Source organism: Homarus americanus, unplaced genomic scaffold, assembly GCF_018991925.1.
Source record: "Homarus americanus isolate GMGI-L3 unplaced genomic scaffold, GMGI_Hamer_2.0 scaffold57965, whole genome shotgun sequence".
NCBI lineage: Eukaryota > Metazoa > Arthropoda > Malacostraca > Decapoda > Nephropidae > Homarus > Homarus americanus.
This window is the reverse complement of record NW_024725031.1, coordinates 2,955,690-2,980,838: the sequence shown is the minus strand read 5'-3', so window position 1 is coordinate 2,980,838 and position 25,149 is coordinate 2,955,690. Positions and strand designations below refer to the sequence as shown.

Sequence of the window (25,149 nt, the reverse complement as noted above, 5' to 3'; positions counted from 1 at the left end):
TGCCATTTAGTATGATCTATGACTTATAACTCATATACCGGTAAACATTTAATGAGTATACAATATACACACACACACATATATATATATATATATATATATATATATATATATATATATATATATATATATATATATATATATATATATATATATATATATATATATATATATATATATATATATATATCAGTAAACATTTAATTTGCATATGTACTCTTTGTCATGTCATATTGTCATGTCATAAAACCTGATGAAATTTAGATGTCGCTTGTGATATGACACTTGTATGCCACTCTAAAACTGTCATATAAGTGATAACAGTTTTGTTAACCCATAACTGTCATAAAGAAGGTGTCACATGTGATATGACAGTATGTACAGTGAGAGAATGAAGTATCCTCCCAGCTTTGGTCAAGATGTAATGAAACCTGACTACCCAGCACAGTGAAAGGTGTCACTGGCGACCCCTTTGCAAGGTTCCACAGATTTGGCAACTGTTTATAGGTTTCACACAAGCATGTGTCGATGGCTCAACTGTTCTGCAATGTACAGGATACTCATCAAAACCCTGGGAAGATACTTCATTCTCTCACTGTAGACTCGTCTGTTATCACATATAACACCTTTGTGTACACATGACTAAATAGTCATGTGTATGAATTGAGGGATGAACCTACACTGAGTGATAAATCCACATGGAACTTATGTGCACTTTAAAACCATGTGTGTACAGTCCCGGACATTTCCATGTTAGACACTCACCCACAAATGGGAATCCTGTGAATGTGAGACCAGGGAATTTAAGGCATCAGACAGAGATTTGTTTATATGGTAACAATATGTGTGTGGCAGTGGAAAGGGGAAGGTATGGAAGGAGGAGGGTTAAGGGTTGGGGAGTGCGGGTGTCACTGAGTTTTGTGGTGATGTAGTTGCCATGTATTGTTTTAGCATATGATGGATAAATGGTGATGGAAGAGGTAGAAGGTAGATTAAGATTTAAGAATATGGGTATGCACTTATATTAAAGATTTATAATTAGTGTGTTTAGTTAAAGCCTGTGTAATGGGTCCACTCTTATCTAGACCACCAGGACAATAGCGGACACATAACCTTGCCCCCTCCCTCCCTCCCTCCCTTGGTAAGATGAGCATGGTGGAAGTGGTGTTAGGCAATGATAGTAGGAGAACCGGTGTTACCTTATATTTCCTCTACCAATTTTGCTTATGGCAGGAATTAGATCATCTGTTGTAAGAGATGGAAACATCCTTATATATTTATTGATATTAATGTAAACATAAATAAGGTATATTGAAGCCGTCTGTGACCACAAACAATAGGAGTGTGGGGATGTGGGAGGGGAGGTATAAGAAATACTAATCGCAGGCATGAGGCGAGGTGTTGAACAACCAAGAGTATACATCCACACATTTTTTGAAATTATTCTTAACATATTTCGAAGACATCTTCAAGGGATCTACCACAGGGATTAATATGAATGGACATTACAGTATTTAAATAACTACATGTTTGCAGATGACATTCTCTTACTGAGTCATGAGAAAAACGAAGGTAGATGACAGAATAGCTACTGAGAGGGTTTGCAAGTGAAGCGGGTCTTCTTGTTTGTGGTAAAACAGGGGTGGCATGTTGGGAAATGTTCTCACCAGAACATCCTCATTTATTGTCAATCTAAGGCATATTTTACATGCAGGTAATTTTACAACTTGAAGTGATTAACAATCTTTATGATAATGTTCAGCCCAAATGAATTTAGATATTAGGTGCACACTGTAACCAGCCACCATGAGATTGATAAGGTCACTTGACGTCAATCTACTCCTTACATTGTCTGGCAACATTGATCCTTTACTGTCATTGTTTACATTTTGCTCTCATTAAATGACTGATCTAGTAGGGTCACCCATGTCACCTCTTCGCCCCGGGTCGTGGTTCCCTCCAGCCACCCACATTTATCCAGGATTACCACTAACTACCATACATGTTGAATTCAGTATTCCAATATGAACATCAGCCAAATGTTTAACTTTTGGAGGAATAGAATGTTTGTCATTAGCATATACAGTACAAGCAGTTAATGTGAATTGGAAACTTCAGTATTTCAGTGTGTACATAGTATTGATATTCAAATTCATTCCATTTTACCTAATACCGAGGATTATGCTTGCGAAATGATTTATACACAAGTTGAGATTTTCAACTGATTGGAATCAATTATTGGTCATTAGTATTTTCATAGTAAAGTCCAGTTGAAGGATAAATAGAGTTCAATACATTGTTTTATTACAGCATAACATAACATGGTAATTCTGGATAAATGTTGTCATGGGTGGCTGGAGGTGTGTGAGGAGTGGAATAAAGGGCAAAGCTGAAATACACATTATAACATTAACATTACAACAACTTTATATCAATGGTGACTAGGCAGGGAGCCGGCAAGGCATAAGAAAGGGGGCCACAGTTATGTGGGGCTATTGTCCTGGTGGTTTACAGGTTTACATGAGACTGGACTTATAATGCAGTTTTAATAAATCACTAATTTCCTTAATCATAATCACCCTTTTCCATCTCCATCTATCCATAATATGCTGAAACAACACACGACAACTGCCTCCACAACACAACTCAGTTACTCCCACACCTACTGCACTCGCCTAACCCTCCTCCCCCCACACACACATACATTGTTACCAGATATATAAATTTCTGTTGCTTCAGATTCCCCAGCCTCACATTCACAGGGTTCACATTTGTGGGTGAGAGCCTCATGTGGAAATGTCCAGGACTGTACATGTGATAATGTAACTTATGTATACTGTACATGTGTGAATATATACCATGTATGTGTCGTATGTACATGTATGTGTATATGATAAAGTTATGCCTACATGTGTGTAGTATATATATGACAATTGTGTATACATGTGGGTCATTCATGTAGGTGTATATGAGTTATGTATACATTGTGTACATATAGCATGTATGTGTCATTAGTACACATCTGTATATATGACAAAGTTGTGTATACATGTGTGTACATATACCATGTACAACATGTGTCATATGTGCAGTTTTGGACATATGAGGACATAAGAATTGAGGGCACCGGTAGTCCACTATCACAGTGGTGGAATGCTGCCTCAATTGATAACAGTTAAGTGTAAGCTAAAGAATGGAAAGTGAAGACCATAATTAAGTTTAGCACCCAACCAATAGATGGTGTTGATGTAAGGAAAATTGTCTTCTACTTTTTACTTTTTATTAAGATTTAGTGAAATAATGAAAGGTGAATAAATATATTTGTTTTTCACGTTCAACATTATGTTTCTTGCATTGGCATGGACATTCCCCGATGGAGGTTCATGTTGCTTAAAAAAGATGAATGAACAGGTTTTGTGTGAAACCATTGGAAACGTGGATTTAGCGATATATATACTGTATATATATATATACAGTATATTTGGGGGGGGGGGGGTTGGGAGCAGATGCCTGACTTCTATATTTATACTTAACCCTTACAGATAGAAAGAGATTGAGTGAAAAAGTTTCTTTATGCCATTTGCCTGACGCAGCAGTAATTGGGAACCAGGATGTTAATCAATTTACGGATTGTGTTCCGAGGTAATGGTTAGCCAGTGCAGTTGACAAGTTGTCCTGTCTTCTCGGATTATTCCTTGACACTGGGTCATGCAACTCGTTAACTTAAGGTGTAGTTGTTGTGTTAGCGACATTTTCTACACCTTAAACAAGTTCTCGCCTAGGTGACCCTAGGGCTGGCCATCCTCGAACATGAGGGAAAACTATTTTAATTGTTTATCTTATATTATTTTGTTCACTTCTTTATGATTTTGTTGTTCTTTGATCTCATGTTCTTGTTATTTTTTACAGTAGAGATTGAGACAACAATAATATACAAAAAGTAAACAATAGATGACAATTTTCCTTACATGAGCGCCATTACTTGCTTGGACACCAAAATTCGGTAAGGCCTTTACTCTCCATTCTTTATCTTATACCTAACTATTACCAATTGTGGTGAGCATTCCACCACTGTGATGATGGACTAGGTGGCCACCACTCAAATGTCCGTAACTGTACATGTGTATAATCTATTCTTATCATAGATATGTAGAAATATACATGTGATTATACATATCGAAGTATGGTGAGGCACCTCTGGTCAACCCAACTGTGAGGTGGCCCACTGTCTGTTGAATACTACTAGTCCATATATTGTTATTATTATTATTATTATTATTATTATTATTATTATTATTATTATTATTATTATTATTATTATTATAAGGTCATGTATAGAGGTCATGTATAGATGTCATGTTTGTTGTGAGAGAGATGGTAGGGGACAGTGGAGAGAGTGATTGATAGAGAGAGACAGAGGGAGGGGGAGAGTGACAGATAAAAAGAGAGAGAGAGAGAGAGAGAGAGAGAGAGGGGAAGAGTGACAGATAGAAAGGGAGGGAAGAGAGAGAAGGAGGGTGGAAAGGGTGACAAAGAGAGAGAGAGAAGGAGGGGGAAATGGTGATAGAAAGAGAGAGAATGACCTGACCTGTCTTCAGAAATATATTGGAAAATAATCATTTAAATTGTTTTCCTAAATATGACCAAACTTGACATAGCTGAGATTTAACTCCTTGTTTTCTATTTCACTATCTATCTATGTCTGTCTGTCTGTTTATCTGTATATCTCTTTGTATATTTATCTGTCTATCGAGCTATCAGTCTATCAGATAAAGAAAGACACAAAGAAAAAAGAAAGAAACGCAATTTGATAGAGAAGCAGATAAACAGAGAGACAGAGAAACACAGAGAGACAAACACAGAAAGAGAGAAGACTGACAGGCAGAAATAACCACAGGAAGAAAGAAAGACAGAGAGATAGACACTCACATAAATAACCAAAGAGAAAGAGACAGACAGATAAAGATGGAAATGACAACAGAAAAAGAAAGATAGATAAAGACAGAAATAACCAAAGACGAAGAAAGAAATAGAGAGAGAAAAATGCAGCGGTAATGCGCACATCTCACCAATATGTCATGGGAGGTTCAAATCCTGCTTGGCCCAGATATACGTGAGAAGGGTGTTATCCAGTGTAACCATACCAAACATAACAGGTTTTCTGGAGTCCGATTTACTCCTGTACAAACACTGGATAGACCATCCGCCTGAATGGCAAGTAAGCTGATAAGACATGAAATGATAGATAATAAAAAAGAATAAACCTAGAGGGAGAGAGACATAAAAGCAAATAACCACAGAGACAGATAAAGACATTACAACTGAGGAAGAAAGAAATTATATACAGTACTGTATATACAGGGTGCACCAAAATAAGGGCCTGATTTCGTGACTATTATGAGGTAATTACACAACTCAAATACAAGATCATATGGGAAACTCGTGAAGGACATCTTGCCATTTGATAATCATTCATTGCAGAATTTTTTGGTAGTTGACATTCTCGACGTGTGAACCATTTCGGTTTGTACAAGCCTTGACACGCACACCAAAGTTCAACACAACCTTCTTGCAAATTGAAGAGGTTGTTGCACATGTGAAGTTGACCACCTCTTGTTCAGGGGAGCCTGAAACTGTGCCCTTATAATCCGATTTTTCCAATAATCTCCTTATGACTTTACCTTTGACTTTTTACTTTTATCCAATTCACCACTGATAGCCTCGTTAACCGCTTGGGCGATCGGTCATGTTTCTGTTATGCATTGTTGGCATGCACTGGCTCCTGAATGTATCTGAACCTGCTCTAGTACTTGTCAAGTCTGGTCTTGAAAGAGCTCACACTCGGTGCCGTCACAACACTTTCTGGCAGATTGTTCCAAGAGTTCACAACTCTCACTCCAAAAAAGTTTGCCCTCACAGTTTTCTGGACTTGCAGCTTCTTCAACCTTGAGCTGTGACCCCTTGTGGAGTGAGTGTCTGCCAGGTCCAAGTAAGGACACTCAACTGAGTAATACCCTTGGATGTTTATGCATCTCAATTAGGTCTCCCCTTGCCCTTCTGTAGTATAAGATAGGCAATTGCAGGTTCTCTAATCTCTCAAGGTAGCTGAGCTGCCGAAGTGCTCGCACCAACCTGGTGGCCTTCCTTTGGACATTTTCAATCAACTGACAGTCCCTAGTATATCTCGGGGACCAGACGGGAAAGTACCTCACTCTTGAAGATCATTACAGAGGACAGACCGTCTAGATATCTGAACAACTTTAGTTGCCTGATTCATCTTCTCGCAATGGCCCGAGAACTACAGCTCATTTTCAACATACACACCTAGGTCCTTTTCAAATTCAATCTCAATTAATGCAGTTTCTTCCTGTTGGGACATATGATACGCTTCCTTATTATTGGTACGTCCCAGGTGCATCCTTTTACACTTCGTGACATTGAATCTTAGCAGCTATTTCTTCGACCATTCTTGAAGCTCACAGAGATCCTTCTGCAGCTCTTCATGGTCTGCTTGGTTCTTAATTTTTCGAAATAACTTGGCATCATCCACAATCATTTGAATGGAGGAGTGTACAGTCTCTTGCAGGTCACTGATGAAGTAAACAAACAACAGTGGGCCAAATACACTACACTGTGGTACCCTGCTTGTAAATGGTACAGATATTGATTTCGTGACATTAATCACCACACGCACACACTGATTGCGGTCATGGAGTAAGTCTCCAATCTGTGCTAGGACACTTCTCCGAATCCCGGGTGGGTGGGCTAGTAGGCGGGTGGGCTAGCGGGTAGGCGATCGGGCTACCTAGAGGCGGCAGCAAACCCTGTGGCCCTCCCAGGGGCGCCGGCGAAACCAGGGGCCTTCCCAAGGGCAGCGGCGACCCCAGGGGCCGTCCCAGGGGCAGCAGCGCCCACAAGGGAACTCTAAGGGGTGATTGTGCTTCCAGGGACTCTCCCAGGAGCCCCAGGGGCTTTCATAAGGGCAGTGGCGACCCAGGGGCTATCGAAGGGGCGGCAGCCCCCCCAGGGACCCTCTAAGGGGCTATTGCACCCCCAAGGGGCTCTCCCAGGGGCTCTCCTAGGGGCGTCGGGGAACTCAGGGGTGTCGGCGAACCCAGGGGCCCTTTCAGATGCGTCGGGTGTCGACGACACTGGGGGCCCTCCTAGAGGTGGCAGCAAACCCTGTGGCCCTCCCAGGGGCGCCGGCGAAACCAGGGGCCTTCCCAAGGGCAGCGGCGACCCCAGGGGCCATCCCAGGGGCGGCAGCGCCCACAAGGGGACTCTAAGGGGCGATTTTGCTTCCAGGGACTCTCCCAGAAGCCCTTCTAGGGACGTCGGGGACCTCAGGGGCTCTACCACGGGCGTCGGCGACCCCAGGGACATACGTCCAGCAATCCCATACTTAACTGTGATTGGTGAACTAAAATGTAAATCCACCAAATTGCAGCCAATAGCAGAACAGAGCAGTCAGTCAGCACATCACCCCCAACTTATGTTTTCCTGTTGGATATTTATTCTCCTTTACATTGTTCATGATGCGATGATACTGGAAATGCGACGGGGTATGTGTTTATTTAATGTCATATCTCCCAATATTCTAAATAGTGCAAAACCAACTGCCCCCAGCGATCCTACCAGGTACGGCTCCTCCAGGGACCCTCCTAGAGGAGGCAGCGATGCCAGGGGGCCTCCTAGATGCAGCGCCTACCCCAGAGATCCTTGTACGGGTGTTGGACCCAGGGGCCTCCAAGGTCCAATTGCGCCCCCAGGGCATCTCCCAGGGGCCCTCCTAAAGGGGTTGTGGACCTTCGATGCCCTTCCAGGGACGTCGGCGACCCCAGGGGCTAACCCAGGGTCAGCAGCGCCCCCAGGGAACCTCTAAGAGGCGATTGCACTCTTAAAGGGCTCTCTCAATGGCCCTCCTATGGGCGTTGGGGAACTCAGGGCTCCTACCAGGGGTGTCGGGGAACCCAGGGGCATCTAAGGGCCAATAATGCCCCCAGGGGATCTCCCAGGGGCCCTCCTAAAGGGGTCGTGGACCTCAGATGCCCTTCCAGGGACGTCGGCGACCCCAGGGGCTTTCATAAGGGCAGTGGCGACCCCAGGGACTATCCAAGGGTTGGCAGCCCCCCCAGGGACCCTCTAAGGGGCGATTGCACTCTTAAAGGGCTCTCCCAATGGCCCTCCTAGGGGCGTCGGGGAACTCAGGGCCCCTACCAGGGGTTCCGGCGAACCCAGGGGCCCTTTCAGATGCGTCGGTGACCCCAGGGGTGTTGGCGAAACTGGGGGCCCTCCTAGAGGCGGCAGCAAACCCCGTGGCCCTCCCAGGGGCGCCGGCGAAACCAGGGGCCTTCCGAAGGGCAGCAGCGACCCCAGGGGCCGTCCCAGGGGCGGCAGCACCTGCAAGGGAACTCTAAGGGGCGATTGCGCTTCCAGAGACTCTCCCAGGAGCCCTTCTAGGGGCGTCGGGGACCTCAGGGGCCCTACCACGGGCGTCGGCGACCCCAGGGACATACGTCCAGCAATTGCATACTTAACTGTGATTGGTGAACTAAAATGTAAATCCACCAAATTACAGCCAATAGGAGAACAGAGCAGTCAGTCAGCACAACACCCCAACTTATGTTTTCCTGTTGGATATGTATTCTCCTTTACATTGTTCATGATGTGGTGATACTGGAAATTGGATGGGGTATGTGTTTATTTAATGTCATATCTCCCAATATTCTAAATAGTGCAAAACCAACTGTCCCCAGCGATCCTACCAGGTACGGCTCCTCCAGGGATCTTCCTAGAGGAGGCAGCGACTCCAGGGGGCCTCCTAGATGCAGTGCTGACCCCAGAGATCCTTCTATGGGCCTCGGACCCCAGGGGCCTCTAAGGGCCAATTGCGCCCCCAGGGGATCTCCCAGGGGCCCTCCTAAAGGGGTCGTGGACCTCAGATGCCCTTCCAGGGACGTCGGCGACCCCAGGGGCTTTCATAAGGGCAGTGGCGACCCAGGGCCTATCGAAGGGGCGGCAGCCCCCTCAGGGACCCTCTAAGGGGCTATTGCACCCCCAAGGGGCTCTCCCAGGGGCCCTTTCAGATGCGTCGGTGACGCCAGGGGCGTCGACGACACCGGGGGCCCTCCTAGAGGTGGCAGCAAACCCCGTGGCCCTCCCAGGGGCGCCGGCGAAAACAGGGGCCTTCCCAAGGGCAGCGGCGACCCCAGGGGCCATCCCAGGGGCGGCAGCGCCCACAAGAGGCAATTATGCTTCCAGGGACTCTCCCAGGAGCCCTCCTATGGGCGTCGGGGAGCTCAGGGGCTCTACCACGGGCGTCAGCGACCCCAGGGACATACGTCCAGTAATCCCTTACTTAACTGTGATTGGTCCAATGTGTGACTGCTAAAAGAAAAGATAATTAAATGTACAATGGAGTATGGTATGTAGTGTTTTCTTCAACCAGTATCTGGAACACAGACATACTATAGCGTACACCATCACAAACACCAATTATTACATGGGCAGTGGAGTCTATACTTAGCTCTGAGTAAGCATGTAGGGGAGGTGCTTCAAGGCTGCTCGCTACTTTCTATGGTATTCTTGGCTCATACGTTAGGAACGTTTTGGTCAGGAGACACACGCGCACACATTGCACAGGGGCGGAAATACCTGCATCCCTATTATATCACACGTAAAATCCTTTTTGCATAGAGTCCTTAAGAGAACTTAATCTAGCCTACCCTAAACCGACCTTAACCCTAACAGAACAATGTGATAATCTTGGCAACATAATCAAACAAAAATACTACATTATAAGGGAGAACTTGTCGTCCCATGTGACACAGGGAAGTTTACAATGGATAAACTAACGACACAGACCAATTAACCTTTAATAAACATCTGTGAAGAGTACATATATGACAAGTTAAGGTCAACCAAAAGTACATTATCTGACCAAATAGTCACACGTGATAAGAGACAATCACCCACAACCATTTACATAATGACAAGTTCACCCTCGACAACACATCAGGAACAGATTCCCTCGTCTACACATTCTGATATCCAGGACCTCATTTCAGCCAGGGAAGAGTAGATGGTGAGGGGCGTGTCACAGGAGTCTCTGCTGTAGGAAGAGGATACCACACCGACCACCGACCACTGCTCCTTACTCGCCTTCCCAACGTTGACCAGGTAAGGCCCACCTGAGGAGCCCTCACTCAGGCGTCTTGTAGATTCTGCCAGTAATCAGAGTTTTATGTTCAATGGTTCTCTAGGGATTAGGGTGTTGTGTTGATGCATACGACAGTTGCCGTAAATGTGTATTGAATGATCCAGGAACACCAGAGTTTGGCGTAAGTAAGAATGTTACTGTTTGATACTGCAGCAAAGGGAAATATACAATAAATAATAAAAACTTAATATAATGATAACGACTTTACTACTACTACTACTACTACTACTACTACTAATATAACCAACAGATTTATAATGTATCAAAATGCCTACATTCTCATTACAATCTCACTCAGGTGCTGAGATACACCTGTGTCAGCATAAAAACACACACACACACACACTGTAGGTATCGCCTCACCTGCGTCAGTAGCACAGAACTGAGTGTCGTGTAGGTTGAGGGACTTGGCACACGCGTCTTGAGGGGAGTGACAGCGAGGGTCGTGTTGTTGAAGTATTAACTCCCATCCATAATGCTGGTTTGAGCGTTTGAAGGTCTGTCGTAAGTAACATGGGTTAGGAGTCGTCAGAAAGATGATGATTACTTAGTTGTGTGAATATCGAAAGCACATATAAGAGAGATTGGTAAGACACACACACAGCTGAAAGAGATACTGACGGCTGCTATGTTCTGAGAAGGAAAGCCTTGGGTGTGGATGCAGGCAGGCTGTACATGATAGGAGAACACTATAGCCTCCTCCACGCTAATCAACCCCACGTCCATTGAGGGTCTTCTGCCTGCCACGAACCCGGGGTATAGGTACCCGCTCTTTACCTGAGATGGAACAAAAGTATACTAGTTCACCAGGGAGGAACAAAAGGGTATGCTATTTTACATGGGAAGGAGCTAAGATATGCTAGTTCATCTTGGAAGGGAATAAGAGTATGCTAGTTCACGAGGTAGTATATGTATCCTGGCTGTGTATGTATTCTGGCTGTGTATGTATCCTGGCTGTATATGTATCCTGGCTGTGTATGTATCCTAGCTGTGTATGTATCCTGGCTGTGTATGTATCCTGGCTGTGTATGTATCCTGGCTGTGTCTGTATCCTAGATGTCTGAATCCTGACTGTGTATGTATCTACTTACATATGTGTCCTGGCTGTCAATACCTGTGTTGTGTCAAGAAACCCTCTAACAACGCCACTGCTCTCATCTAAGAGTCCGTACACTTACATACTTCCTGACGACATAGCCGTTGGTATCAAGATGTTGAACCATTAATTCCCTCAAGTCAACTAACTCCCGAGAGCTTGATTGCGTCCTGGAAATAAAAATATAGTTAAACAGAGAAAAACAAACTAAAACATCGTTAAATTAAAAGAAAAAAAATGTAATAAACAGAAAATTACAGAACTTCAAAAATGTGATAATTATGAATTTCCAAAGTTCCTAATAAATGTAATTATCAGTGAACAATGAAACTTACAACGGAATCCTAAGCTATTCAAACTTAACCTAACCTATCCCAACCGAAACTACTATAACCTACCCGGACCTAACCTAATCTACCACAACTTATCCTAACCTAACCTAACCAAACCTAACTTAAGAGATGCTTGATGTAAAATTAGCTGTGTCCAATTGATTAGATTGAATATGGATGAAAGGCGCTGAACCACAGCCTGGATGACCGGCACACTCTTGTCTCATAGGGAGTTGTTAACCTTGTGAGGCAGTGAGCAGCTGTGAGGAGGTAACGAGGGCTAATGATGGTGGCAGTACAGGCGTAGTTCTCCTTCCGAAACACCCCGACCAGCCATGGCCATTGAGGCTTTGTCGAGAGGATTTGGACTGCATCGTTTTGATAGGGCGGCCTTCGACCACACACTGTGACAGGAGACAAATCGTTAGTCTAGTCAGAGAGAAATGAACGATTTATTTATTTTTTAATAAGGTTATGAGATCACCCGCAGATTAGCCCCTCGCAGTTTATTTCACCCGAAGATTAAACACCTTCTTACGGTAATCTTCAGGTGATCCCGTTTTGATAACACATACCGATCCTAAAGTCTCCTGTAACTGTAATATTAGTTGTACTGCTTTTGTTTTTTAATACAGGAAGTAAATGAATAAATGAAGTAAATGAATAAATGAAGTAAATGAATTGAATGTAGGAAGGAAGTGATGCAGGACGAAGTAATCATAGAGTTTATCAAGGGAGTCAATAAGTCATCCAACACATTTCAAAACTCATTAACATTAAAACAAATATTATATAGATTCAACACTTAGAAAAAAACTTAAAAAGCACACTTAAAAAAACACACATTTTAAAAGACAGACTTTAAAAAACACACACTTCAAAAACACACTTAAAACACTTAAAAACACAATTAAAAAACACACTTAAAACACACTGAAAAAACACACTTTAAAAACTCACTTAAAAACCACTCACAATAATTATTTCTTAATTTAGCAAACTTCCCCTTGACCAGCATGTGTTATTTAAGGTCGAGTGAGATTACAGAATGAAGTCTTAAAATTGGGTCAGATATAATTAATGAATAGTGTATAATCTATTAAGGGAACGACATATGGATGAAAACTACATTACTGGATTGAATTTAATACCATATATTTCGCTTAAGAGTTCTTCATAACCTGATGTAAAATTACAGTCATAATAAATACAAATTATACTCTTATTATCACGAGTAAGAAGTTAAGGACATAATAACACAGACGGCTAGAGAGCGATCGCCAGACAGGATTTGATTGGTTGACACGAGACTCCTACCCTCAGATGCTTACACTGCCTCTCAGGTTGACAACACACAACACGAACCGACCAGACCTTGTGTAATAATCCTACGGTTGGTTAGTTTAGGTTAGGTTAAGTAGGATTCAAATTTGGTTAGGTTAGGTAAGGTTACATTAGGTTAGATAATTTTATGTTAAATGTGTTTGGGTCTTTACTTTACTTTTACTTTTATCCTCTTCACCACTGATCGGCTCGTTAGCCGCCCGGGCGATCGGTCACGTCTCTGTTACGCACTGTTGGCAAGTACTGGGCATACACCGGCTCCTGAATGTACCTGAACCGGCTCCAGTGTTGGTCAAGTCTTGTCTTGAAAGAGCTCACACTCGGTGCCGTCACAACACTCTCTGGTAGATTGTTCCAAGAGTTCACAACTCTCACTCCGAAAAAGTTTGCCCTCACAGTTTTCTGGACTTGCGGCTTCTTCAATCTTGAGCTGTGACCCCTTGTGGGGCGAGCGTCCGCCAGCTCCAAGTAAGGACACTCGACTGAGTAATGCCCCTTGAGATGCTTATACAACTCAATTAGGTCACCCCTTGCCCGTCTGTAGTATAAGCTAGACAAGTTCAGGCGCTCCAATCTCTCAGGGTAGCTGAGGTGCCGAAGGGCAGGCACCAGTCTGGTGGCCCTCCTTTGAACATTTTCAACCAACTGACAGTCCCTAGCATATCTCGGGGACCAGACGGGGTGACAGTACTCCAGATGGGAAAGCATTTCACTCTTGAAGATCGTCACGAGGGACGGATCGTCTAGATATCTGAGCGACCTTCTTATAAGACCCAATAATTTATTTGCCTGATTTACCTTCTTCTCGCAATGGCCCGAGAACTTCAGCTCATTGTCAACATACACACCGAGGTCCTTCTCACATTCAGTCTCAAACAGTGCAGTTTCTTCATCACGTTGGGACATATGATACGCCTCCTTACCGTTGGTACGCCCCAGGTGCATCCTTTTACACTTTGTGACATTGAATCTCAGCAGCCATTTCTTCGACCATTCTTGGAGCCCACAGAGGTCCTTCTGCAGCTCTTCACAGTCCGCTTGGTTCTTGATTTCCAGAAATAACTTGGCGTCATCAGCAAACATTTGTATGGAGGAGTGTACAACGTCAGGCATGTCATTTATGAAACAAACAAACAACAGCGGGCCCAATACACTGCCCTGTGGTACCCCGCTTGTGACAGGTATGGATGATGATTTCGTGCCATTAATCACCACACACTGCTTGCGGTCATGTAGGACATTGGATTGATTATGTTTAATATGCTTGGGTCAGGTTAGATTAGGTTAAATATGCTTGGGTAATGTTAGTTTAGGGTAGGTCAGGTTAAAATAAGATTAATATTGGTTAGGTTAGACTAGGTTATATTAGATCAGGTTAGGTTAAATTGGGAAAGTTAAGTTTAGCTTACATTAAATCCGGTTAGGTTATATTTGGTTTTATCATGTACTCTTCTTTTGAATCAAGACACAAAGTACTTTTTAACCAATCAGAGGCTGGCTTACTGTCGTTCTCTAACCCTATGTCCAGTCACAGTAATTAATTAGACAAGTCACTCCTGTAAATGTTGTTGTGGTTTTCTTTCTCTCGTCAACAGTAGCGGTTGAAGGAGGTTTGAGGTCGATCTGAAATATTAAACATTAATTCCTCTTAATGGTCTTACAACATTCAGGTCTGTTGAAGAGGTAAAGGGTGTTTATGTATTATCTGACAGTCATTTTAATAGTTAATAGCCTCAACATTAATACAGGTATACATAAATCACGCTGGTCTTATTATTGTTGACGAACTTATGTAGCAGACACTTGTAAGTTATGTTTAGAAATGAGGGCCTTATTATTAGTCATGGACACCCTTTCTTTACTTCCAACACATCTGGAATGTTCTGTAGGTTTTTGTTCTGGACCTCAACGTTATTTATGTTAACGGTCACACTATACATGCTTTTGCACACACACACACGCAAAGCAGTATCGTGCCAACTTTTAACCACGGTTATGACCCCTTAAATGAGACTCACCGAGAGAGTTAACGGCGTGAGGCTGACACAGGTGTTGTGAGGACGGTGCCTGAGTCTGGTGGCGGCCGTAAGGATGCCACTTGCCGTCAGCGTGGCACTGTGACAGGTAGGTAGCCGATCTCCAACACTCCGCCATCACCACCGTATCCACAGGCACTCCGGTAGCTGACCCACACAACAGTCCCCTATAAAGCAGTATTGTTGCCTTTTAAAGTACATTGTGGTTCCGTATATTTGACCCTAAATTTCCGTCTTTTGCTTCACTGACAGATGTTTATCTCGACCAAAACAAAATTAAGGAAATGAGGAATAGTGATCTTTTGACCACACAGTAAATGTTTGGCAGTATTAACCACAGGTGTCACCCAGAGAAAACGAGTGAGGTTTATGTTACAGTATGTGCATTAATGACGAGCCAGACTATAGAACCTTCAGTAAAGAATATGAATAATATACAGGGATAACACAAATATTCACCAATCTAAAAACAAAAAGAAAGTGATATAACAAGATAAATCATATTTACGTAAATCAGATGACAACTCACTTATCACTACGTACAAAATCCCTAAGATTCCTGAAAAAAAAATTGAAATTAATAAAAAATAAAAATTAATAGTGAAAATACATCGAATAAAAACTTAGCAACGTATAACTGAAAAAGTCAAAATAAAGTATTGAATAATGAGGGTAAATAATATATTAAGAATAAATAAATAAAGTGAAAAATTAATACACAATGAATAAAGTAATAAAGCGCATATTAAATATATAAAGTAAGAATATAGCAATGAATCTGATAATGAATAGATAATGTATCATGAATAAAGAAGATCAAAAGAGCACGGTACTCACAGCGTCACTTGAGGGCCACACGATAGTACCGTCACTGTCATGTTCACTCCCATGGCTGCTGGCTCGATACTACACACGGATTCATCCTCTGCAAAAACCAGAAAATTAAACCAATAAAGCACGATAATTATTCTTCTGGTAAAAACTAACCCAACGTAGTTAAAATAAAGTTATAATTCATTCAATTGTTATGTATGTATTGGTAAAACTGTTGCGTGTTACCCAGTATAGGATTGTTATATCGCGGCGGACAAGAGACAACTAAACGCCAAGATACTGACCAACTCTTTCACAGAGGCTGAGTCTGTCACACGCGACACAGAAGTGTTGGTTGGGTGCGGGACAGGAACACATGCCGTGGGTACACCCTACAGCTGGAGGCCTAGTATCAGGACGGAGTATTGATGGCGAAGTCGTGGTTTCAGGTGGTTGTGGGCGTGGTATTGGTGGTGGTGGGCTTGGTGGTGGTGTGCGTGGTGGTTGTGGGCGTGGTGTTGGCCGAGGCGTTACTGGAAACAACAAAATATAATCAGAAACAGCTTCATACCTGATTTGGGCATTAACTCACTCACTCACTGATCGAGGAAAATCTCAAAACACTTACTGGTGAAGAAGTTACAACTTTCAGGAAAACGTCGACCGAATCCTTTGACTTTACAATGTGTACTGTACTGTACTGTACTGTACTGTATACAACTAAAAATAAAGCTTTTTTAAGGATAAGAAAATTGACCCAACACACAGAACAGGCATGTTAGATCAGTGTTGGAGGTTCAGAAGAAATAAACATGAAATCAAAAGACCCCGAGGGTAGGGAAGACCTAAGTCACTTTCCATTTCATCCCAGCAACACCGTAACTCTATGCTAACAATATTGTCCTGCTGGCATGTACTGTAAACCTCTCTTTATTGCTGACAATCGTGTAGTTGTTGTTATCATAAGTTTGAGCCAACTTACCTCGAGTAGTGCCGGTGATGGTGGGACTAGAGTCACTGAAGGCGCGGAGGCCACGTGGGAGTGCCTTAAAAGCCTTCACGGAGAAGGTGTAGTCTGTGTCTGGCGTAAGACCGTCCACCGTCACGGACGTTCTACCTTTCACCGGTAAGTCCCTCAACAGCACTCCTCCACTGTAGTATACATTGACCAGGAATTCTACATCGTTTTGGTTTCCGTCATACTGTATGTAGAGGGCAGAGGTGACATCAATCTCTCACAGGAACATCCAACTTCACCTACTGACGAAGATGATCACAGCGGGACCAAAGAGACAGCTGCTAAAAATCTTGTGTTCTATACAAGCGTCAACAAACAAGGCCCTGGTATCTGAACCAAAACTGATATATTATGTCTCACATTAAAGCCAAAACACAGACACACCGTCGACTCAACCTGACCACCACCACACACCGTCGACTCAACCTGACCACCACCACACACCGTCGACTCAACCTGACAATCACCACACACCGTCGACTCAACCTGACCACCACACACCGTCGACTCAACCTGACCACCACCACACACCGTCGACTCAACCTGACCACCACCACACACCATCACCAACCTGACTCACACACCGTCGACAACCTGACACCACCACACACCGTCGACACCTGTCGACTCAACCTGACAACCACCACACACCGTCGACTCAACCTGACCACCACCACACACCGTCGACTCCAACCTGACAACCACACACACCGTCGACTCCAACCTGACCACCTATCACACACCGTCGACTCAACCTGACCACCACCACACACCGTCGACTCAACCTGACCACCACCCACACCGTCGACTCAACCTGACCACCACCACACCGTCGACTCAACCTGACAATCACCACACACCGTTGACTCAACCTGACCACCACCACACACCGTCGACTCAACCTGACCACCACCACCACACACCGTCGACTCATCCACCACCACTACACACCGTCGACTCAACCTGACCACCACCACCACCACACACCGTCGACTCAACCTGACCACCACCACACACCGTCGACTCAACCTGACCACCACCACACACCGTCGACTCAACCTGACCACCACCACACACCGTCGACTCAACCTGACCACCACGCACACCGTCGACCTCAACCTGACCACCACCACACACACCGTCGACTCAACCTGACCACCACCACACACCGTCGACTCAACTCAACCTGACCACCACCACACACCGTCGACTCAATCTGACCACCACCACACACCATCGACTCAATCTGACCACCACCACACACCGTCGACTCAACCTGACCACCACACACACACCGTCGACTCAACCTGACCACCACCACACACCATCGACTCAACCTGACCACCACCACACACCATCGACTCAATCTGACCACCGCCACACCTCCCAGAACAATGGCCACCTTTTCCTGATTTATAAAATGTCGATATAAAACTGATTTTTCAAATATAACAAAATCTGTCACTTTTTTATATAAATCAAATCGTACTCTGTCAGAAGCAACGAGTTTACTCACCTGCCACTCCAGGTTGATTAAGTCGCGAGAAGAGTCCGTCACCCTGAGGTTACTTGGCGGCGACAGCACCAGATCTACGACACAAGGAAAACAATATTAAACACATAAATATATGACATTCAGTTCAGAAAAAATAATGACTCAGTGGTATAATACAAGACAGAGGCGGTACGCAACGATACATTCCAAAGGAGGGAGAGAGAGAGAGAGAGAGAGAGAGAGAGTAGTTTAAGGAATCTTTTCTGATGGTGTTTCAACAGTTTCCTGTCACTTTCATCACTTATCTTGTAGCTGACTGACCTGGAATCTTGGCTGTGATCAATTGGCTGTCAGGACTGGTGGCACGGCGGCCCCTAGGGAGAGCCTTAAAGGCGCTCACGGACATGAGGTACGTTGTACTGGGTGCCAGACCGCCCACTCTCACTGACGTTCCTCGTACTACCTGGTCCTTGGCAAAAACTCGTTCAGCACCACTGTAGTATACTTTGACCAGGAACTCTACACTGCCTTGGTCTCCTTCATACTGTAGAGGACAAGGGTAGGATAAAAAGACAGTGGAACAATCTACCGACCATCACCAGCCTACTGGAAGGATTATACGATACCCGGTGACTCACAGCATCAACCGGGGGAAAGGTTCTAAAATTTATTGTGTGGGAGCGTTAGTAGTGAAGAACCATAGAAGCTAAGAGCAGATCCCACATACACACCATTCTGTTGACATTAGAGGTGTTAATTTTATCATGAACCAAAATATTTTACATCCTCACCCAAACATTTTGAAATGCCATCGATAGGGGTGTTCAGCTTCGACATTTACTCAATCTTTTTCAGTCACATTTTAAGGTCAATACTAATCGTATTATTATAATTATGTATTGTTATTTTCATTTCTCATAATAAAGTTTTATGTTCAATACTATTCCCATCGTACAATTGTTCCTAATATTTCTTCTTCCTAATGTAGGTGATATCTTACAGTATATGTTATTAGTTATCACTGATAATATAGCACAAGGAGACACGAAAACTCACCTTCCACTCGATATCAACGTAGTCGGTACCAGTTGACGTCTTCCTCAAGTCAGTTGGTGTCGGCAGTGTTATCACTGTAGTTGGTGCAGAGGAACAAACAAGTTGTGTAAGATAATATATTCACAGACAACCGGCAGATATACTATCTCGGGTTGCAGGTTTGTGTTGCACAGGTGTGGGGTCAGGTTTGTGTTACACAGGTGTGGGGTCAGGTTTGTGTTACACAGGTGTGGGGTTAGGTTTGTGTATCACAGGTGTGGGGTCAGTTTTGTGTTCCACAGGTGTGGGGTCAGGTTTGTGTTACACAGGTATGGTGTCATAGGTCACGTTTGTGTTACACAGGTGTGGGGTCAGGTTTGTGTTACACAGGTGTGAGGTCAGGTTTGTGTTACACAGGTGTGAGGTCAGGTTTGTGTTACACAGGTGTGGGGTCAGGTTTGTGTTACACAGGTGTGGGGTCAGGTTTGTGTTACACAGGAGTAGGCGTCTTAGGTCAGGTTTGCGTTACACAGGTGTCGGGTGCAGGTTTGTGTTACACAGGTGTGAGGTCAGGTCTGTGTTACACCGGTGTGGGGTCAGGTTTGTGTTACACAGATATGGGAGTCTTAGTTCCTATCACCCTAACACTACCAGGGGCAGGAGACGCAATACTTACCCTGGGCTCACCAATCTTCCTTCTTTACTACACCTTCTTTCCCCGCCATTCCTTCATTTCTCAGCACTCCCTCCTTCCACACCCTTCCCTTGTTCCTTACACGTTCCTCCATCCTCTACTCTCACTCATCCCCTTAACACCCCACTCACCACACCCAACACCTCCCTCTCGCCACTCCAAACTCCTCTTTTATATCAGTCCCCCCACAGGACCAGCAGACAGCACTCACAGTCTTGTCGTTTCACTCGAGTTATGGTGTTGTGGGCAGCTGCTGAGTGTTCTTCCTTCAGAGTGGCCACAGCTGCTGAGTGTTCTTCCTTGAGCGTGGCCACAGCCGGAGTGTTTGAGTCCTCAGCTCCAGCGGCGACGCCTCCCTCCTTCACCTGCCCAACAAGAGGAGGCCACCAGTACCACCTTGAACTCTCCCATCTACAAGTTTAAAGTGCAGAACAGTTAAGATTTAGGCGAATCATAATTTCTCGTGTGTATGAATAATGAAGTTACTTTTTACGACTGTGCAGTAGAGGGATATTGTGTAGTGAACAATACACTATAGCATAGATCAGGGGTGGGCAAAGTGCGGCCCGCGGGCCACATTTGGCCCGCCAAATTATTTCTGTGGCCCGCCACTGCATTTGGCAATCAGAAAAAAAAAATTCTTATTAATTACAGAAAGGACAATTTTGGAAGTTGGGTGGACATAGCAGCAATACTGGCTCGTCGCTGTTAACCTGTGGCCCGCGAAGTGTGCCACCATTCATGAAGTGGCCCTCCATCAAAAATAATTGCCCACCCCTGGCATAGATGAAGGTAAATATATATTATACCTTTTAATACTCACCAATTAAAACTTTCTAGTTCAAGGTAGGAGACACTTACGGTAGTGGTGGGGTATCGTGGAAGTGAAGAGAGGAAGCCACACCCAATGCTACCACTGCAATATAAACAAATCACTGAAACAACAATTTACTCGCTACTATACTGGTAATGTACACAACAATACACATCACCATTACATAAACATGAATTAGAGGCTTGATATTACACACACACACACACATACTGTATATATATATATATATATATATATATATATATATATATATATATATATATATATATATATATATATATATTTCATGTAGACCCACAATGAAAACGTGGATAAGATAAATCTTGATAAAATCACACGGGAAAAGGGAAACAACGGAGTACCTTAGCTTTCGTCTTTATTCAAGACATCTTCAGAGGCATCTTCAGATATATATATATATATATATATATATATATATATATATATATATATATATATATATATATATATATATATATATATATATATATATGAGACGTATTTTAACATAGAAATATTGATAAAAGATAGAGACTTGGTTAGCAGCAGGTGTGAACACGTACAAACAACAGGACAGCATCAACACTCACCTTGGAGGCAGACAAGTAGGAGAGCGTCGACCATCTTGACGACACTGAAGTTCCCACCCTTCACTCAACACCTGCGAAGACAGCATTACAAACATCTGTCTTTGTCATCCATAAGATCATATTTCTGCTCTATCCACAGTACCCTATGTCTACTCTATCCACAGTACACGATGTCTACTCTAACCTAACCTAACCTAACCTACCGTACCCTAACCTAACCTAACGGAATTCACTTAACAGAAAAATGATTGTAGGATTATTAGTTTATGTTAGCTAAGTTAATTAACAACTATATAATGAGAAACTTAGGTTAGGTAAGGCTCATTCTACCTGTCGTCATTATTGGTTTAGTCAGATATGGCCCAGAAACTATGTCACACTTCCCATAACTACCCGGCAGTGAGAGCACACACACACACACACAGCATACAATAAGTAAAAATTTTAAAACTCAAGTGTGTACATCTTCTTACCTCAATAGTAAAGAAGACATGGAGACAACTGCAGGGAGGTACACACGTCAGGTCATAACCACAAGGGACTCGTACACTGGCTGGCTAGTGGCTTCCTGTCTCTACTAACCACGCTGAGCCTCCCTCACCTGTTTGTCGACTACGTCACGAGGTAAGCCACCCCAGAGTGCTTAGGGTCCTGTGTCTCAAAGGTTCATATAATGTATAATCCTTCTAACTGGAGATCTATGAACGGAGGCACTGGTTCACTTACGGTAAAACGCAACAAAAAACGTAGAAATATAAAAAATACACAGGGAGACTCTTAGCATTACCTGTTTCCGTTTAAATTCAATAAATTAAGTTAATTCTTAACATTGTGCGTATTCATTCAACGAGCGAACCTTTGAGAAGCAGGGATGAATGTTTTAATATTTTCCTAGTCTTCTCCCAGCTGGACACAGGCAGGAGAAACAAGCAAATGACTACTTATAACCTTGTTCACGTTAAAGGGTAGTGGGGTGTGGAGGGAGGGAGGCGACAGTCGACGAGAGATAATAGGATAAGCATTGGGCAGAACAAGAAAACAATCGGAAATAAAGATACAAGAAACCCTCATGAAACAACCTTTGGCAGCCGCATCGCAGAGGTAAAAATATCTTATGAGAAGGAGAGAGAGAGAGAGAGAGAGAGATGGGGGGGACTCTTCGTTTAAGTCAATTCTTTATATTGATTGTATACGTGTTTATTGAGTGCAGATTATATAACATTTACATATGCACTATACACACACACACACACACACACACACACACACACACACACACACACACACACACACACACACACTCACACCTAGCTACTTACTAAGATAAGCGAGAGAGGCGACACAGCAGCAGAAGAGGACAGGAGGTTGGGGAAAGCCAAGCAGATAAAGGATGTGACGCGACACTTGGCCACCGACCCACGGTACTCCTAGCAACTTATGATTTAACAACTCTTTCACTTCGGGTAGAGCACAGAGAAATTAAGGAGGGGTGCACACATCTATAAGAAGAAGATGAACATAAGAAAATAAGGAGTCTGCAATAGGCTGGTTGACCTGTGCATGGAAGCTCCTGTCGAGAGTTACTACCACTCTCTATCATCTAGGATGAGGGTGTGTTTGCCAGGAGCTGGGGTGGGGGATATAATTGACAGGATGGACAATATCTTGTCTGGTAATGGGAACAAACCCATTATCTGCCTCAGTGCAAGAGGCCGGTGTGGGAGTGAGGAGCTTCTTGATAAGTTCAAGACAGCTATAGATCGTATTAGAACTAAGGGAGGGATCCCTATCATATGCGGTGTCCTGCCTAAAAGGAGAGTTGGCCGTGAATGGTTGTCAAGGGCAGTTGGTGTCAACGACCGTCTTGACAGATATTGCAAGTCAATATCAGTCCCATTCATTGACAACTGGGACAACTTCTACGGCAGAAGGGACCTTTATGCTAGGGATGGAGTAGCAACCCTGGCTGGGTCTCTAGAGGGGGCAGTTCAAAAGATATCGAAGTCTTTAAACTGCTAGGAGAACATATGCGCACGGGGGTGGAGGAGAATGCAGTGGGAGCGGGTAAACAAAGTGAAAGATTACAGGGAAATAATGTTATGAATGATGACAAAACTAAATTAGACAGGGAGTTTAAATCTAAACGCGGTAAAGGGAGGACTCAGAACACGACTAACTTAAATGTCTATTACCCGAACAGTAGAAGTATGAGAAACAAAATGGATGATATTAAGGCCTTGGTATGTACCGAAAAAATCGGTATAATAGCATTCACTGAAACATGGATCAACCTAGACTCACGTGAGTTACCTGTCGAATAGAAAATTGCAGGTTACAAATTGTTCCATACCGACAGGCAGACCAGGAAAGAAGGCGGAGTAGCAATCTATGTCAGGGATAACCTGAAGTGTGAAATAATTAAGAAAATACAAACTGAGAGGAATACAGAAACAATTTGGATAGAATTAATCGACGGTCGGGAAAAATTAATCACAGGAGTAATATATAGACCCCCCAATCTTGATAGAGTCAATGAGCGACTTATCTGGGATGAAATGCACAGGACTTCCATACACAACAAAGTCTGTATAGTAGGCGATTTTGACCTTGGCCAAATAGATTGGACTGACCTTACGGGTAACTCAGAATCAGAGGATTTTCTCGAGACGATCCAGGACTGTTTCCTAAGTCAACATATAACCGAACCCACACTGGGTAATAATATATTCGATTTAGTTCTGTCAAACAGAGAAAACCTCATTAGCAATATCGAGGTCGGGAACGAACTTGCAAACAGCCATCACAAAGAAATTTGATTCCAGTTAGATTTTCAGGGCAGACGTAAGGAAAATTCCACTAAAGTACCAGATTTCAGAAGGGCAAACTTTGACAGTTTAAAGAGGCAGCTGAGAGAGGGAGTGTGGCTCTTGGCCAGGAACCTGACAAATGACTCGGACCTGATAACGAGATCTGAGATTGCCGAGTTCCACAATTTAAATAATGAGTGACTTCATGCACAAAGGCAGAACATACCATACAAGAAACTCAGATCAGACAACAATGACCCTAAATGGATAAATAATTATTTAAAGAACATCATTGGCCAAAGGAAGGCTATAGGTAGAAGGATAAATCGTGGCGAAACTTACCTCCGGGATTATTATAAGGTATTGGTGAGTAGGGTTAAAACCGAGATAAGGAAAGCCAAGAGGAATAATGAGGTAAGGATAGCAAGGGAGGCGAAGACAAAACCCAAAGGATTCTACCAAATGTATCAAATTAAAACACTAGAAAAGATTGGACCAATACCGTCAGACACCGGCGAGCTCACTGATAACGACGGAGAAATGAGCAATAATTTGAATAAATATTTTTCAACAGTTTTCACCACCGAAAATTTAAACATGATACCCGGGGCACCGACTCTATTCAGAGATAGTGAAGAAAACAAATTAAGCGAGATAGTAGTGACTAGTAACGATGTTAGTAAGCAAATAGACAAACTAAAGCCTAATAAGTCACCTGGTCCCAATGAGATATTTGCCACAGTATTAAAGGAATGTAAGGAAGAGCTTAGTATGCCCTCAGCAAAGTTGTTTAACATGTCCTTAAAAACAGGTTTAGTACCAGAATCCTGGAGGA

General features: G+C 43.4%; 2 protein-coding genes across 2 annotated transcripts; one reads left to right on the top strand and one right to left on the bottom strand.

Moving 5' to 3' along the window:
• The first annotated feature begins 6,709 nt into the window (after positions 1 to 6,709).
• LOC121864699 (basic salivary proline-rich protein 2-like) lies at positions 6,710 to 9,042 on the top strand. The gene is made up of 3 exons (XM_042363858.1): positions 6,710 to 6,714; positions 7,606 to 7,854; positions 8,736 to 9,042. Exons 1-3 carry the CDS (start codon positions 6,710 to 6,712, stop codon positions 9,040 to 9,042), a joined length of 561 nt encoding a protein of 186 aa, XP_042219792.1.
• Positions 9,043 to 9,861: 819 nt separating this feature from the next.
• On the bottom strand, positions 9,862 to 22,108 carry LOC121864638. Its single transcript, XM_042363749.1, has 17 exons — positions 21,981 to 22,108; positions 21,508 to 21,578; positions 20,944 to 20,998; positions 20,294 to 20,493; positions 19,410 to 19,483; positions 18,675 to 18,897; positions 18,375 to 18,448; positions 16,823 to 17,042; positions 16,146 to 16,373; positions 15,865 to 15,952; positions 15,557 to 15,586; positions 15,010 to 15,194; positions 11,889 to 12,051; positions 11,398 to 11,485; positions 10,841 to 10,996; positions 10,583 to 10,718; positions 9,862 to 10,223 (listed from the first exon to the last, which is right to left on the bottom strand). The coding sequence occupies exons 2-17, from the start codon at positions 21,539 to 21,541 to the stop codon at positions 10,015 to 10,017; spliced, it is 2,163 nt and encodes a 720-aa protein (XP_042219683.1). The 5' UTR covers positions 21,542 to 21,578; positions 21,981 to 22,108; the 3' UTR covers positions 9,862 to 10,014.
• Between the last annotated feature and the right edge of the window lie 3,041 nt (positions 22,109 to 25,149).